This window comes from Struthio camelus, chromosome 2 (assembly GCF_040807025.1).
Source record: "Struthio camelus isolate bStrCam1 chromosome 2, bStrCam1.hap1, whole genome shotgun sequence".
NCBI classification, from domain to species: Eukaryota; Metazoa; Chordata; class Aves; order Struthioniformes; family Struthionidae; genus Struthio; species Struthio camelus.
In genome coordinates this window covers 121,529,229-121,546,657 of record NC_090943.1, presented here as the reverse complement: position 1 = coordinate 121,546,657, position 17,429 = coordinate 121,529,229, and the positions used below count along the sequence as shown (strand labels likewise).

At 43.5% G+C, this 17,429-nt stretch overlaps 1 protein-coding gene across 5 annotated transcripts in view; it reads left to right on the top strand.

Moving 5' to 3' along the window:
* The first annotated feature begins 41 nt into the window (after window positions 1–41).
* The window catches only part of OSBPL1A (oxysterol binding protein like 1A), an 81,552-nt gene continuing 64,164 nt past the window's right edge, over window positions 42–17,429 (top strand). For 2 of the 5 annotated variants that reach the window (XM_068932368.1, XM_068932365.1), the window contains exons 1-6: window positions 51–126; window positions 5,197–5,319; window positions 10,252–10,337; window positions 12,449–12,523; window positions 13,689–13,800; window positions 14,896–14,981. In XM_068932368.1, the coding sequence (XP_068788469.1) occupies window positions 5,199–5,319; window positions 10,252–10,337; window positions 12,449–12,523; window positions 13,689–13,800; window positions 14,896–14,981 (480 nt within the window). In that variant the 5' untranslated portion in view covers window positions 51–126; window positions 5,197–5,198. Of the gene's footprint in view, window positions 156–284; window positions 396–5,196; window positions 5,320–10,251; window positions 10,338–12,448; window positions 12,524–13,688; window positions 13,801–14,895; window positions 14,982–17,429 lie in introns of those variants that run through there. The other 3 variants (XM_068932366.1, XM_068932367.1, XM_068932369.1) reach the window with 3 other exon arrangements.

Here is a 17,429-nt window from a genome sequence, read left to right as displayed (position 1 = left end):
GGGGGAGGGGCCGCTCCTGGCCCCGCCCCTCCCCCGGCCGAGGCCCCGCCCCCGCCGGCGGCGGTCACGTGCGGGGCCGGTGCGCAGAGCGCGGGGAGGCGGCGGCGGCGGCGGCGGCGCGGAGCGGTGAGGCTCGGCCCGGCTCGTGTGGCGGGGTGCGCGTCCCCCCGCGCCGGGCGGGTTGTGACCGCCGTGAGGGCGGCTGTGCTGCCCCGGGGAGAATTGGGGGGGGTGGGGGGAGCTTCGCCGCGCTGCTCCCGCCGGGCGCCGCGGGGGGCGGCCTGGCCTGCGGGGGCGGCCCGCGCCCCGGCTCGGCCTGAGCTCCCGGCCCCGCAGCGGGGACCCGGGAGCCGCGGCGCCTCCTGCTCCTCCTGCTGCTCCTCTTCTCAGCCCGGGTGGGTGACCCGTTTTTCCTTCCCCAAGCCCAGCAGGGGAGGGGGCGGGTGTGCGCGGCGGGTGTGCTGCCGCCCCCAGCTCCCCTCTCCGACCGGGCCTGGGGCCCCCAGGGCCGCTCCGCTGCCGCGGTAAAAGCCGCGCGTGGCTTCGGGTGCGGGTCGGGAGCCCCGGGGTTTGTGCTCAAGTTCATGCTCGCTTGCCACCGTGCTCGCCTGCTGAGCTGGGGGGATCTCGCGCTAGCTGGAGTAAGCGTGTTCAGAGCTCCTGGGCTGAAAGGAAGTCTTTGACGTAGCAGGACTCGACTGGGTGCGGAAAATAGCCAGGAGGTACCCAAGAGCAGGGATTAGTGTAACTGCCCTGCCAAGGCGATAGGTGTTGAGCACGTACTGTATTCTTGCTTCCACGTTAGCCGCTACTGAGCAGGCAGCACCTTTGTTTCAGATAGGTGGTTGTTTAACACGAAGCATCAATGAAACTGTGTCGTAGAAGCGTGCTCAAGTTCTAATTTTTAGTACTTGGGAACTAAAATAGCTGTTTTTAGGTAACATCACTAGACGCTTGTGATACTGCAGCTCTTCCTCCTTGGAGCAGCTACAGCCGGTACAGTGTGTGGTGTGGGTTCGTAGGCTGGTTCTGACTGTTTGTGCGGTTTGGGGCTTTTTGTTCTCACCTTTACTAGCTCACTTCATAATATGTACTTGCTGGGACAAGTAAGAAGTCTTCCTAAGCAAGTATCATCCTCTCCTACAGGAATCTAGCTCTCATTGCTAGAGGGAGATCTTCTGAAAGAGTAGCCAATGCGGTACTCCCAAGCAGCCTTACTACTTGTCATGAATGGAAAGCTTCCTATGCCACCGGTAGCTGCTGACTCAGAGCTTTCCTGTTAAATTCGGCAGTGCCGGTACAGTTTCTGTTGCTTGCAGCCTGTGTTAAGCTGCAGCAGAGTGAAGGCCAACGATGTTCTAGCCGACGTGTTTTGTTGCTGTTCTGAACTGTGTACATCTGGCAGGATGCCACAGCGTGGGAGAAGAAATCGGAGTAAAAGCAAGCAGTTCATATCAACAGTGCTGCTCCTTAGTCAGGGATAGCACTTTAGATCTTCACAGACCTCTTGGTGAGAAAAGCAACTTTTGCTTGGCTTCTCCTAGCAGTTAGATAAGCATAGCTGGTATATCAGCAGCTGTTAACTGGCTTTCCCCGGTTAAGTATTCTGCAAGGTTCCTTGATCAGATGTGCAAACAGAATACTAACTTGGGCTCTTGAGTCGGTGTTGAAAACAACCCCTATGTGAAGACAGATGCTTTAGCAGAGTGAGGAAAATCTTTACGGTGGAGGGTTCATGGAGGAAGGTAAAGGTGGAGATCTTAAATGCTGTCCTTCTTGCCTTCTTACACGGCAAGATTCGATTAGCAGTCAAGTACTGCTCAAGTAGTCCTAATGAGTTTAACAAAAGCGCCTCACGTTGCATCTTAGCTGTGTAGGAGATACTAAATATTGTTCATGTGTTATTTTCTCATGGCATGCCAGTGACTGTAGAGACTAGCATACAAACCTTCCCACAGTACAAGGCATAAAGATGAGCTGTGAAAAGCAATTTAACTTACATCTTCTGATTAGCGGACTAAGGTAACGATGACAACATCAGTGACTGAACAGATGTCCGTTCACTTGAGTGGCTAATAGCTTAACTTATGAGCAGCACAATTCATAGAGATTAACCTTTTAGTAGTATCTTACGGCTAATAAATCCAAACTAAACCGTTAAGTGTCTCCTTCAGTGCTGGTGAGCTGTCCTGGTACCTCAGAAACGGTGGGTAAGGGTTTGGAGCTCGTTGGATGCCAGGTCATGTGACCAAATAGTATGCTCCCATCTGCTGTGGAGTGCAGATGTAACAAATAAAATCGTAAGCCCCTAGACTTTGAGTGCGTATGCATTGATTTCTTAAGTACTCTAAAGTTGCCACTCAAAGTCTTCTGCTGGCTATTGCTCAACTCCATTAAAGAGCAAATCATAATACTTAAATCAGTATTTTCAAGATTATGCTAACTTGTGTTAAGAGCCCTTTGCTGCTAGCCTCAATTAGGTGCTAGCACTAACTTGAGCTTCTGTTAGCTGAAACTTCAGGGTCTGTATTGCTTGTTGTCTAATGAATAATTCCGGACAGATTCACTTTCCAGCCCCAATTGTAGGAACATTTCCATGTGAATTACTCTTCTAACTATGACTAATAGCCAGCCACTCAGTCATTCTTCTGCCTCACTGCATATGCGAAGCTTGCAAAGTGTATTTAAAACTGAAGGCTTGGCCTGAACAGGAAAGGGGACTGGGGACAGAAACACTGAAGCAAATGGACATTTTTTAGCCCTGCTACTGCACATTTCACTCTGCTGATAATATTTGCTGTAAGAGTGGGGTTTTTTGTTTTGATTTGTTTTTTTTTACATGATTTTAATCTAATGACTGTTTAGGAAAAAAATCAAATAAATAGCTTTACCTCGTCGTTCAGCTTTCTGTGTTTGCTAAGCTGCTTAACATTCTGCTCATGCACATCACTGGCCTTGCTGCATACATTCAGGAGTTCTGCGTTTGGATCAGTTTCTTGGTTCCCTTCCCAAGCAGTCCTTTCTTCCTTCTCATCAGCATCAAATGGGAAAGGTTCTTAACGTGTTGAATGTGCACTGTTAAATGTACCTACTGTCTATGTGGGATGTTGGTAAATGATATGGGATAATGATAAGAGTATGTTTCTCATGTAATACATTGAGAGATTGCTAAAGAAATATTGGGTGGGAGGGGAGAAGTGAAGGATGAGCTTTGCTTTTTTTCAATGGGTAAGTCAGCAAAATGAGCTCTTCCTATGCTGTTAGCTTCTGACTGTATAATTCTCAGTGCTGTATTCTGTGGTCCACCGAGTAGTATCACTCGGCTTCAGAGAAAGTATTGCAGACTAATGCATCAGCATACGTCATTTTGATCTTTCTCTAGACACTGGTAAAACAGCTTCACTGAACCAATGATACATGCCCTAGTAACAACAAGCTGTACTGCGTTGCCTCAGAAAAATGGATAGGCTCCTGTTTAGAGAATAAGGTGGCTTCAGGGTTTGAAGGTTTGCTTGAAGTACTAGTGTTATTTTTTTCTAGCAAAACTATAGACAAAAGCAGACACAAACAAGGGTATTGTCTAACTCGTTTTGAAATAGGAGGTTGTGCCTCGTGTCTATAGTAAGTTGCATGTGACTGATCCAGTCTGTTCCTCTAAAGCACGCTAGAAAGGAATTGCTTGGTTTTGTCTGGCAAATTCATCAGTTTGAAGACTGTTTCCCCTTCCTTTCTCTTCTCCTCCCCCACTAAATTAATTGCTTACCCAGTGCTCTCATCTTGTGTAGACTTCCCAGAAACAACTGCAGTGGTCACAAGAAACAGAATCATCTCTTCTCTTGTTGAGGGGCTTCTCATCTTGCAGTAGTATCTGCTGCCTGTGGAGTTGTGAATGTGTGTGGTGCAGTTGAGCTGCCTGTCCAGTGGAGCAGAGCGTGAACATGTTGTGGAACCACTGAAAAGCTCTGCTAGTGTAGGAAAGCTAACTTTTTTTGGCTGATAATATTCTTTGCAATCATTAACTAACTTTAGAAATCTAGATTTTACAGTTAAGTCCTGGTCCTACAGTTTTACCTAGTTAAGTCCGATGTGTCAGATGAAGGAGGTAAACTGGACACACTAAATGTGGGCAGCCTGCTCTTTTACCATTGTTCTTATACACAGTTTACTGTTGCTTGCAGCACAATCTTTTCAGGTTGCTTTTAAAGGTACCTGACCCTTCTTAAAAGGTGTGTATTTAGATGGGACATTAAAATGGATTTTCTCCCATACTGAATGGAGATCTCTGGATCTAGTTGTAATAGCATAACAAAAAAGTTCAAATTACCTCCTTTACTGTGGCAAGATTGGTCAAGACATCAGGCATCATTAATAACTGCCTTCAGCGAGTGACCTGATAAATAGCAGTATCCATTGCCCAAAGGTTTTATGCTCACTGTCTAGTAAAGAGCTATAAAATAGCTATACTGATAAGTTTTGTTTTTTTCCCCTCTTTGAAAGGTGTAAATTTTCCTATTTTGGTTCAAAAGCAATAGCAATATGAGAACTAGCTAGTGGTACTCTTCAGTTGTGTGTAAATTTCTTTACACTGTACTAATGTGCTCCTTAAAGATATGGTCAAATGTGGAAAGACGTTTGAGTATCTGACTCTCTTTCAAATCAAGGTGGGGGAGACACGTATCTGAGTTCCAACAGTTGACTTTACCAGTCAGCTAATGGGCATCTGGGATCTCTGTATGAACATGAATTCTGTTCTTCAGATGTTAGTAGTTAAAGTGAGTCCCAATTAATTCTGAGGGAATACTTGGGCTAATAGATGTGCATCGTCATTTCTTTTTTTCCCTCTTTCTTAAGAGGAAAGAATAAGTGCTTACTGGTTATGCTAGTAGCAAAGAAATTTCTCACTTGTGGCATTCGGTTTCAATACTCAAGTCACGCCTAGAACTTAGGAAGCAAGAAGAGGTGGGAATTGGGTTATTTAGCTTCTGTGCTCAGATGAGGAATTTTAATGCTTCCTACAGTGGCGTGACTGGACGGTGAAGAGCAGCTTGAACGTTAAAGGTCTTCTACATAGGAAATAACTACCTCTCTTGTGGTGGGGTTCAGACTAAATAAGGGAGAAAACTGGCACAATAAGAAGTCATAACTTACAGCAGCATAAGAAACTTGCAAAATCGGTTCTCTTTTGTTTTTCATTAGAGATGAGTACAGAAGCAGAACAGCAGCTTCTCCATGATGCTAGAAATGGAAACTCTGAAGAAGTTAAACAGCTGTTGGATACCAGGGACAAAGGAGAAATAACCTTTAACATCAACTGTAAAGGTCAGTAGCTCTTCTCACATGTTTGTAACCCCACTGTTGAAGCCACAGGTAGTGAAACTATTATTGATAGTACAACCTTGCTTTATTTGAAGTGCTCGATAGTGTGGTAAAAACCACTTATGCAACTACTTTTACCATGTAACTTTTAAGGCCAGTCTGTGTGGGGGAGAGATCGTGAAAACAGTATAGGTAAGTATAATGTACGTAAACTCAGGACAGTTCACTGAAGCTAGAAATATCAACAAGGTGAAGAAGCAGTACCTGTTTCTGCCAACACTTGAGCTGATGCCAATATCAGAGCTTAAAATATTAAACAAAACAGAGTAGGATGCAAGGGGATGTTTCGGGGATGTAAAGAGCCTCAATCAAGGCTGCAGAGGAGATCAGGTACCTTATCTATGCTCTGCTAGATATGATTTTTTTTTTAAGCTGTGGTTCATGATCAATTCATTAGCAGCAGCTACAACTGTTACTGCTTGCAAAGAGGATTGGGACACTTTTTTTTTTTTTTTTTGATAACTTGGGAAAACAAGGTAGATATTGCTGGTCTGGGTCTATATACATATTTAACATAGTTAAGGCTAAGCAACGTGCTTGCTGAGCATTAAAACTTCAAACTTGGGCTGGATTAGCGCGCTTGTTAGCAGCAGCAGACTCCCCTATTTTTTACTCAGTAAATAGCTTTATATTTCTCTTTATTTCCACAAGTGTTTCTGCTTGTTTCAAAAAAGTGGATGTATACCCTGCTTTTTCTACACATGCTGGTGTCTCTTTATTCAACGTTTGGCTGTTAATTAGCACTGATAAGACAGTTCTACAGAGTGTGTATGTGAGGTGTGTGTGTGTGTGGGGGGGAGAATAATCCGTCCTCTCTCAGCCATGATAGAGGGAACACCGTACCCTAAAGGGCAGGGAAGGCTGTTATCGAAACAAGTTCTGTCCCTTTCCCAACTTTAGTTCTTAATCATCAGTTTACTCATGCTTTTGTTTGACTACTCAGCCTTGTCTGTGTTTTCACAATAGTTAATGTGCTCACCTCACAGAATAAGCTGTATGTAAAAACCAAACTCTTGATGCTGCATCTTCAGGAAGCTAGTTCATAGTTTAAAACTGAACTAGATGGAGCATGATGGAGCTAGAATCTTCTAGAGTTTTCAGAGCTTCTCAGGTATGTTCTTAAACATAATCTGAAGGCAAGGAAGCCTAACGAAATGGCATAATCTGCAGTCTCATAGTAAATCAAGCAAACTGGTCTTAGCATTCCTGATCAAAATTGAATGGTAGTACTGTGAAAGCCAGCAGGTAACCTAGAAGAGACTCACCTAACGAAGGAAAAGGTAGACAGTGCTTAGCTGTTACTCTTCCCATTTAGCAGTACATGGTCAGCCAGCTAATACATGCTTGCGAACAGAAGATTTGGGAAACTAGTGGAAATGTGTTGGTGGTAGTTTAGATGACACAAAGAGAGTAATTCTGAATATGGAATTTCTGCTGGGTGAAATCTCTGGTCTTTTAATTCTGGTCCTTCTAAAAGGGGTAATCTGTTAGAAGACAAAGAAGTGTGACTGAATTGTTCTCTGGAGGAACTGTTCTGGTAGTGTAAAACTTCAGAGTTAAATCTCTATTCTTCCACAATTATTCTTCAGAGACAACTGACCATTTCAATTGCTCTGCTTCTGTAGAGTATCCCACTGGATATCGTGTAAGACAAAATCAGGCCAGCCAGCATCTGCAGTATAGCTAACCTTGTTAAGCCTCCTCACTACCAAAACAGTTATCTTGCTGCAAATCCTGATCTATTAGATAATACTGGATAGTAATCACATGACCACATGATAATTAGCTAAAATGAAGGCTGTAGACTGTAAGATTTTGCAGCCTTCAATCTTTCTTCTCTTCCCTTCAGCCTCTTGTCCTTCTATGATTACTTTCTAGATAATGATAGATGTACCTAGAAAGACAGGGTGTGGGGTATCTTCAGTGCTGCAGCAGTTCCTTCAGAACTTGCATCTGATCTGGCAGTGATACGTGGCTGGGAATAAAGTACTTTTGGAGCAGGTAGGAGGCCATACTGGAGGTAGTGTAAACTTCCCCCTAAAAGCACCATAGGAGACTTCAGTCTGAAACATTTATGTGCCTGAGTGTCAAAACTTACCTTCAGCATCTTGTAAAACGTGTTTTCTCTTTGCAAGGGTGAACCATTGTTGAGACCGTATGTTAGATCCATAACCACGAGGTATGGCAACAGTGATCCCAAGCATGTCGATTTCAGCAAAAGTGAGGGAAGAGAAAACAAATGCAGGCTTCTCATACTTGTTCTGTTGTGGTTGGTTTCTGGTTAACTAACACTTGCAGATAAGCAAGACATGCTTGATGAAGATCAAGCCAAATGGAGTGAACATCAATTCCCAGTTTTCTCAGATCAGTGATTGCAAAAGAGGTATTTGCATTAGGATAACACCAAAGCTGGATATCATCCAAAACAGTCATACTTTCAAAGGCCCTGTCTGTATTGGCTCACTCTCCTTACGTACAAGAACCTTGAATATCTAGACCTTGCAAAGTGAGAAAACTATAAAATAAGGTAAGTGATCAATAGCAAGTGTGTAATGCCAAAAAAAAAAAAAAAAGAATGACTACACAGCAGTCTGAGAGACCACAGCCCAAAGATGACCGTCTAGTTCTTTGTCATTCTCTTAATTGAATGATTTGAGATTTACAGCTAAATGACCTCAAAGCAAAGAATTGGGGGGAAAAGGGTGATTGTTGGCTTTGTATTGTATTAGTCTGTTTTCCTGTTGTCTTGTTCTCCCCAGTGCACTGATGTCCTGGTAGAAAACATAGGATGTGTTAAAGTACAGACACTTGTGGTCCCTCGAAGAGAAGTAACGTATACCTCAGAGCTTGAAGTAACTGCTCGGCTAATATCAGACGCACAAATATTCAGAGTAGGTGCAGAGCAAAGGACTCTGCCACTTTATTGAACAAGAGCTTCTTGTTTGGGCAGATTCCTGAATTTTTTTTATAACTGAATTCCTTGGTGGCAGCGCGCTCTTGTCATCTTTTTAGCTAGTGCTTATCTTGGGCTAATTGTATGAGTTCAGCACAACTTTGTTCTTTGAAAGAACTTTTGATGTCATCTTGAGGCCAGGAAGTATCAAATCGGGATCGCTGTTCAAGTCTCCTTTAAAAAGCGCTCACATATGTTGGAACTTTTAGAGGGGTAGTCTCAGTTTAGTATAGACCTTGGCATATATACAACCCCCTGTTGTACTACTTGGCTAAGAAGCAATAAATGGGATTCTTAAAAATGACTTATTCATATTCCTAGTGATCTAAAGGAGCAGCTTCAATCAGTCAAAGTTCACTAGAAAGTGTACATCCTAGTTTAAAAAAAAAATTCTGATGCTTGTTTTGGTATTGGGTGGTATGAGGCTCGATGGAAGCTTAAAAGTTGAGCACACATCATTTAGATCTTAGTTTTACTTAACTGGTCAAAGTGCAAGGATTTCTGCTCTGCTATACTGAAATGGATGATCTCCATTGGTGTGCTATTCAGTATAGTCCCAGAGTTGGTGGTCTATGTGGTATTTATTTTCTGTGGTACTTGAGCCCATCATAGGAACTCTGTAGGCCAGACTGGGATGAGGGGAAGATACTCAATCTGGGGTTGGAACAAGAGAAGGAGTTGAAGAAAGAGAACTAAATAACAAAACACATACCCGGTAGTGGGCAGAAATGTGAGCTGGAAACAGTTACAAGGAATGGGGAAGTATTTCATTTGTGAATGCTATTCTAATGTTAATTTTTAAAATGAAAATAGAATGGACCTGTAAGACCAGTAGTTCTCTTTTCTTTCCTTGTGGTAGTGGCTTGTCTTCTCAGGACAAACTCTTCTTACATTGTGCATGTTCCCAAATTCAGCCCCAGAGGAGAAAACTTTATGGTGACTGTAACTTAATACAGTTTAATGCCTCATGACCCCTTTGGTTTCATGCTCTTTTGGGTAGCACTGAGAATGCTGTGGGCTTGTTGCGTAGTAAGCACAAAGTTTGAACTGGCTTTTCTTGATACAGTGGAGTATTGCGACAAAGGGAAGCTAACAACTGCCAACTTAGTAATCTCCAATGCTTTCATACCCTGCTTTTAAAAGAAGTGATTGTAGGACAATTCTTGAATTGCAGTCATACAGCCAGGCCTCTAGGAAATGCTTTAAAAACTTGTTAAAATATAACTGGTGTTATCTTTTGGATCGTCACTTCTGTGCCTGTGTTCTACCTACATTTGTCTTGTCATGCATGCAGAGGCTTGCACTTCTAGATAGCACATGAGCTCTGCAATGCACAAAGGTTTTAAAATCATGAAACTTTTACTAAGGCTTTCTGTATTTAAGAAATGAATCCAAACATAAGGCTACAAAAAAACCTAACTTCAGTTCATTCCCACTGTTTTATTCCAAATCTCTGCTCTGAAGATGCTTTTTCCTAGCTCTCATTTGTGTGCAAGAAATAAAACCAGGTAAACTAAACTTTTTTGATCCACTTAAGAGACATATGTGTACTTGCACTCCATGTGCTCTTTGTGCACTGAATGAAAGTAACTGAAGCTTGTTGCTGGTGTTAAAGCGCAAGATATTTCATGAAGAGAAAAGTTTTAATCTCCATCAGACAGTACGGCTTTCTTCTTCCAGAAAGATTCCGTAGATTTGAATCTAATTTGTTCAGACCATGGCCTGATCTAATGGTTCAGATTAAATTAATTCTAATGATGCTTCCTGGCCTCTCTGCCCCAAAAAACAAAAGCCCAAAATACCCTAAACGCTCTCTATGTTGCTAAGGAGACTGATCATCCATGCCACTGCTCAGGCACATGACTCTGGTTGTATTGCGTTATCAAAACTTAATTTACCTTATTCTGTTTTGTATCTTCTAGGCAGAAGTAAATCTAATTTGGGTTGGACACCTCTTCACCTTGCATGCTACTTTGGACATGCTGTTGTAGTAGAGGATTTGCTGAAGGTATCTCTCTACTTGCCTCTGTATAAAGCAGAAGATTCTTCTACTAGAAGCACTTAGTATTTGCTCAGGTTTTTGTGATGGAAGAAAGGCTTGTTTGTTGAGAGAAAGAGCCACTCTTACGGTTTCTGTGTTACACACAGATAACTAGGCTGACTGTTAAAACTAGGGAGTGGAATAGTTGCAATATCAAGAAGGTTGTGCCCAGTTACAAGGACCCAAGATAACGACACTGGAAGTTGCTGAGATGTGACAGTAGTATACTGCTGCTACTTTGAACAGTGTTTACAGCTACCAGTAGTGAGCTAACTTTCTTATGAAGCATGTGTGTGTTTGTCTATGTAATCATCTGAACGTCGAAATGAGAAACTTCCTACGATATATAGCTATGCACTTGTGAAAGCTGCAGTCCTTTTCATGCTCAATGGATATCTGCATATAGTAGGCCAGCAAGAAGCAGTAGTAATGCCAATACTTCAAGGGCCTGCTCTAGTTTACTACAGTACTTACATAATTCAGACAGTTTCACTGATTGTGTTATAGGAAAGGCTGAAATGTTTGAGATGCAAAAAATCTGGGCTAATTGTATGGTACAGTTGTACAAAGAAGTATGTGCAGAATTCTGGACGAGGTATCTTGTGTGTATTCCCCCACTCCAGGCACAGACTAACAGAGTTTGACTCATTTCTTTCTAACGTCTTAGAAACGTGGAACTCCTAACCTCTGTGTGGTCAATGGTGACCCGTTGTATCTTCATAGCAACCTTTGCAGTACGTTTTCAGTTATCTCTGGTTGGGGTCTTTTTTTTTACCACCAGTACTCAGGGTAACTTCAGCCAACCTGAACTATGTCATTTAGACACCATATTCCTGTCTGAAAGGTTTTGCTATAGATAGCAGAAACACTTTAAACAGGCTCAAATGCAAAGGTAGCTAATCCATACTTGAAATCCATTTGAAGTAAAGGCCACCAACTATAATCATGACTCTAAAGCAGGAAACAAAGCTGAGATTTCTCTGGAAAATTCTTCTGTAGCCTACACACCTGCTCAGTAGAGGATGCTGCTCTCAATCCAAGAGGGCTGCTTAAAGCAAAAGGTAAAGTTTTGTGACCTAATGCTTTTATCAGCCCTTCCAGAGTTGAAAGAGAATATACGACTTTTTAATTGCTCTTTCTTCATTGCTTGTGGGGCTTTTGAAAGGGTATTAGTTAAAGAATAAAGGTTAGTAATAAAGGAGACCACACACCTCTGAAAGTTAGGCATATACAAGTCTCTGTATACTTGGGCCTGGGTTTCATGCTCAAAGAGCAAGTCAGGTATGATCAGAAATAAGGCTCTGCAATCATAAGAACTGGAGTCAGAGCTTGTCAGTTAACTTTAGGCCAGCAGCAGTGGTCTGGTTAAACTACGTGATCAAGGCACATACGTGGTAAGTTAGATATGTCTTGACCTCTTTCTGACCTGTTGAGAAGCTAGGTAAAGCAGTGTAGAAGAGACACTTAAAGGTAAGATTTCTTGTTCTCCTGGAACAGTGCCTATGCGGTGTGCCAAGCGGCCTTCCTTTTCAGAGAAAGGGCATGGGATGGGGAAAGCGTATAACAAGAGGAAGGGAGAGTTGAGACAAAGATGCTAAAACAGAAAGGGTTAGCTTTCAGATAGGACAACCTTAATGCTGACATTGAATTTTTCACTTTGGGTGAAAGGATAACAACAGATATTTAGAGAGAACAAAGCTTATTTAAGCTCAGAGGAGGCTGTGCTGCCCTGTGTTGTGCATCTGTAATAATATATGTATGCATGTTATCCAGTACTGTTACAGTTCTTTTAGTAACTTGAACCAAAAGAAAAATCTATTAAACTTATCTTTTGTATACCTTCTCAGAAGTGAAGGACACCCCTGGAAAAAATATGGGAGGCTTTTCCTTTTTGAAGCTATTTATTCTGGCTATGAATCTTGCATATATAGTTTATCTTGGTTTCCATTGTGGCTGTGTGACAGTTCTAGTCTGATATGCCATGAGGCCTTCATCACAGTGGCCTGCCCTCCCCCCCATTAGAGAAATACCTATGCAGATCTTTTTGGAAGGGCGTTCAGATGTCTTTTGCTGTTTAGGCTGGCGCAGATGTGAACGTGCTGAATGACATGGGGGACACTCCGCTCCATCGTGCAGCTTTCACAGGGCGGAAGGTAACGTATGTTGGATTTTTTTAAGCCTCTCTCATAAGATTATTAAGGAAACTGTAGCATAAGATCTCTACAAAAAGTTGTTTATACAGTGTCTCCCAGAAAATGACTTACTATCTGTTTTGTGACAGTGTGTTCAAAAGAACTAGGCACATTGGACTTTTTTTGCACAGCTGGTGGAACTCTTTCCAAAGCAAAAGCATGGTACAAATATCTTTTTTGAGGACAGGAGAAGAGTGGTCTGTTCTCTTCCTTGTTATACTTTGTCATATCTTCCTAACTTTTTGTTGATGAGGATGTTGCTAGCAATGGGAGAGAGTAATCTTGGTAGTTTTCTTTGATTGAAATACTTTGCGCTACTTGTGTGACTGCCTAAATGATGCTTCTTCTGTTCTGGCTCTGCTCTGTGCCAGAGATAAAATGCATGAGTGTGGCACTGTCTCCAGCTGCAGGTGCCAATTGCTGTGTGAAAACCAGTGTAAAGATCTGCCATCTATTGCTAAAGTACAACAGGTTAATCTGCACTTGTGCCTATGTCTGTTTGACCGCGGTAGGAGGAGTTGGAATTCTTCCTCCTGACTAAATGTGTATCTTCACAGAGAGCAGCCAGCACTGTTTCAGTTTTAGTGGCTTTAGCGGGGAGAGGAAAGATAGGCCACACTGGTCCATTTGGTATCAGGAAGTGCTATTTCTTTCTAGAAAACTGGAACCAAAGGGCTTTTTATAGGCCTGGAACGTGAGACGTTTGCTTGCTCCGCACTTCCTACTGTCGTTTCCAAAATAATGCTACTGCTGTGGACAACCAGCTGGCCCTTCTGAAAGGGTGACTGACTTTAGTCGCAAGATTACCCTTCTCGAAAGTGCTGAAAAAATATACCTCAATCTATCAAATTCATCTTTCATATCAGGCACAAAGATATACTCTTATATCAGACTGTGTTGCTTCAGCTGTAACTTGTTTCCTGTTGGTTCCCTCAGTCTGACTAACGTGAAAGAGAAGGTTGCAGTCCCTCTATCTTTCTAAAACATCCTTTCCTGTTCTCATAACTCAGCTGTGGTGAGAAGCTGTTTCACAGCTAATGTTACAGGCTGTCAAAAGCTGGAAGTGCAATTCTGGCTTTGCTGTACCTGAGATAGATTAAAAAACGCTTGTCAACTTGTTTTCCAGGAGGTGGTGATGTTACTCTTGCAACGTAACGCTGATACTTCTATTGTTAATGGGAGTGGGCAGACTGCAAAAGAAGTTACTCACGATAAAGAGATAAGGAATATGTTGGAAGGTAACTTGCGTAGGTCATAGACTATTTCCAAACATTTGTACTTTCTGAAGCTGTTCTTTCCTTACAAGTTACTGAAGCTCACTTGAATTTTATCTTTAGATTTGGTCATTTAAAAAAAAAAAAAAAAAGCCATTTTTTTCCTGCGGTATTGGTAGCTTTTCCCCAATATGTTTGCAACTTATTTGGAGAAATAAGTATTATAAATACCTGTAGCATCATTCAAATAAATATTTCAATCCTGTTGCGGTGTTCCATGCTACAGTTCTGAATGGTAAATGGCAGTCAAAGCCTTAGCTCACTAGAAGGAGGAAAAACTAGTCAAGAATAAGTGACTTTATGCCAACAAGATTGTTAACGAGCAAAATCTTGAGCACTTTATAAAGGTGACCCAGTGCTGGATCACGTTTAGGATTTGCTGTTGTAGTCTTAAAGGTTATTTAAAAAAAAAAAAAAAAGTTACCTCGTTTCCTCTGCCATCTCACACCTCGTAAAAGTGAGGGAGATGGTGCCCCAACTACTTACACAGGGCTGACTGGTTTTACTGTTAGAGGGTTCGAGAGCTATGTTACCTCCTGGTATTATTACTAACGTACTGCCCATAAGTACTGCTGAAGTGTCATGTCCAGTACAGAGACTATATGCAGAAGTTGATCTCTCTTCCAGTTCTACGTGCAAGTGCACAGATAAGTCCTTTCTAAACACTGATGTTAGAGAAAAAACAGAATTTCTGGAGGATGGTAGAAAGAATAGAAGAGAAAAGCTGAGAAAGAGTGCAGGGAAGATCTGATGGGATGGAAAGGAAAGCATATATTTTGCCTGATTTCTCTTTTTCTAGTGGGTAGAGTTGGGCGTGGTGGTCTAAAATCCATACTCAAAATTTTTTCAATATTACATGTTTTTGAACATCAAATTTTGTCTCTGACACAGACTCTTCTGGAAAAATATTCTATTTAGGTGGTATCAGTACATGCCTCCTATAAATTATATTGGAAACCCTTCTTTCTCTAGGCTTACTTTGATACAGTTTCTTAAATGCCCTACTTCAGACATAACTGTGACTGTACTGACGTGACAATTAAAAATCTTTCTTAAAAGCAGTGGAAAGGACACAAGAAAGAAAACTGGAAGAAGAGCTCTTGGGAGCAGCAAGAGAGGGAGAAACTGGGAAACTGACTGCCTTGGTAAGAATTGAAGTACTTGTGCTACCTTTATGTCCAACAGTTAAAGCCATAAAACTAATGTCACAACATCAGTTCATTAGTCATTAACATGTTCTTAGGGCTTGCATTTCAGAGTGCTGTGAATTCATAATAAGGTGCACAGCACCATTGTTCTGTTGGTAAGATGCAGAAACCTGAAGTGTTTACCAATATCCTTGCTATCCAGTAAAAGCAATGGTTTTCTGCCTTTTCCAGGTTAGTTTACTAAACAGTCTTCTGTTAATTGCAAATTCCAATATAATTAAGTTAGATATATTTGGCAGACCCTGTGCTGTGCAGGAACACCCGGAAGAAGCGGCGAGTGATTGTTGTGGGTGACTCCCTGCTGCAGGGGACGGAGGCACCTATCTGTCGACCTGACCCCTTGTCTAGAGAGGTTTGCTGCTGCCAGGGGCTCGAATAAGAGATGTCATGGAAAGACTGCCAAGGCTTGTCCATGCAGCAGACTACTACCCTCTGCTGCTCTTCCATGTGGGCACTAACGAAATGAAAGGCAAATTGGAAACCATCAAACGGGACTTCAGAGCTCTGGGAATGGTGGTTAAGGGTCTGGGAGCCCAGGTCGTTTTCTCCTCAATCTTGCCTGTGAGGGGAAAGGATGGGAGGAGGAGTAGACGAGTTTTCCAAGTTAACAGCTGGCTGCGCCGCAGGTGTTGGCAGTAGATCAACAGCTGATGGGGAGAGATGGGATCTACCTTACCAAGTGGGGCACGCGTGTCTTTGCCAACAGATTGGCCAGCCTGGTACGGAGGGCTTTAAATTAGGCAAGATGGGGGAAGGGGAGTGGTATAGTGACAGGGTAGTCAGTAAAACACTGCTCCAGTCAGGAGGCCTCCAGCAGGTGCATGCTTCAAGGGGAAACAGCATGGGACATGGCTATGGAGAATCCTCTTGCACCTCTCCTGGGAAGCCTGCGTGCTTGACTGGCTCTCTGGAATGCCTGTATAGCAGTGCGCGCAGCATGGGGAATAAACAGGAAGAGTTAGAGGTCTGTGTGCGGTCGCAGGGCCATGATCTCATTGCAGTTACAGAGACATGGTGGGATAGTTCACGTGACTGGGATGCTGTCATGGATGGCTACGTGCTTTTTAGGAAAGACAGGCCAGGAAGGCGAGGTGGTGGAATTGCCCTTTATGTGAGGGAGCAACTGGAATGTGTGGAGCTCTGCCTCGGGGTGGATGAAGAGCAAGTTGAGAGCCTATGGGTAAGGATTAAAGGGCAGGCTAACATGGGTGACACTGTTGTGGGGGTCTACTACAGGCCAACTGATCAGGAAGAAGTCATCAATGAGGCCTTCTACAGACGGCTAGAAGTAGCCTCACGATCACAGGCCCTGGTTCTCATGGGAGACTTCAACCACCCTGACATCTGCTGGAAAGACAACAGCTAGGCACAAACAGTCCAGGAGGTTCCTGCAGAGGATTGATGATAACTTCTTGACCCAGGTGGTGGAGGCACCAACAAGGAGAGGTGCAATGCTAGACGTTGTACTAACAAACAAAGAAGGTCTAATTGGAGACGTGAAGGTTGGGGGCAGCCTTGGCTGCAGTGACCATGAGATGGTGGAGTTCAGGATCCTGCGAGGAGGGAGCAGGGCAATAAGTAGGATTGCAACGCTGGACTTCAGGAGAGCTAACTCTGGCCTCTTCAGGGACCTACTTAGGGGAATGTCATGGGGTAGGACCCTTGGAGGAAGAGGGGTCCAAGAGAGCTGGTTAATAGTCAAGTATCACCTCCTCCAGGCTCAAGATCGGTGCATCCCTCTGAGGAAGAAGTTCGGCAAAGCGGGCAGGAGACCTGCATGGATGAGCAAGGAACTCCTGGCCAAACTCCAACAGAAGAAGGCAGTCTACAGAATGTGGACAAGGGGACAGGCCACTTGGGAGGAATACAGGGACGTTGTCAGAGAATGCAGGGATGCGATGAGGAACACTAAGGCCCATTAGGAATTAAATCTGGCAAGGGATGTCAAGGACAACACGAAGGGTTTCCTCAAATACATCCAGAGCAAAAGGAAGACTAGGGAAAAACGTGGGCCCGCTGCTGAATGGGGCGGGTGCCCTGGTGACAAAGGAGACAGAGAAGGCAGAGCTGCTGAATGCCTTCTTTGCTTCAGTCTTCACTGCTAAGGCCAGCCCTCAGGAATTCCAGACCCTGGGGACAAGAGAGGAAGGCTGGAGAAAGGAAGACTCTCCCTTGGTCGAGGAGGATCGGGTTAGAGATCGTTTGTCCAAACCTGACGTCCACAAATCCAATGGGCCCCGATGGGATGCACCCACGAGCGCTGAGGGAGCTGGCGGATGTCATTGCTAGGCCACTCTCCATCACCTTGGAAAGGTCCTGGAGAACAGGAGAGGTGCCTGAGGACCGGAAGAAAGCCAGTGTCACCATAGTCTTCCAAAAGGGCGA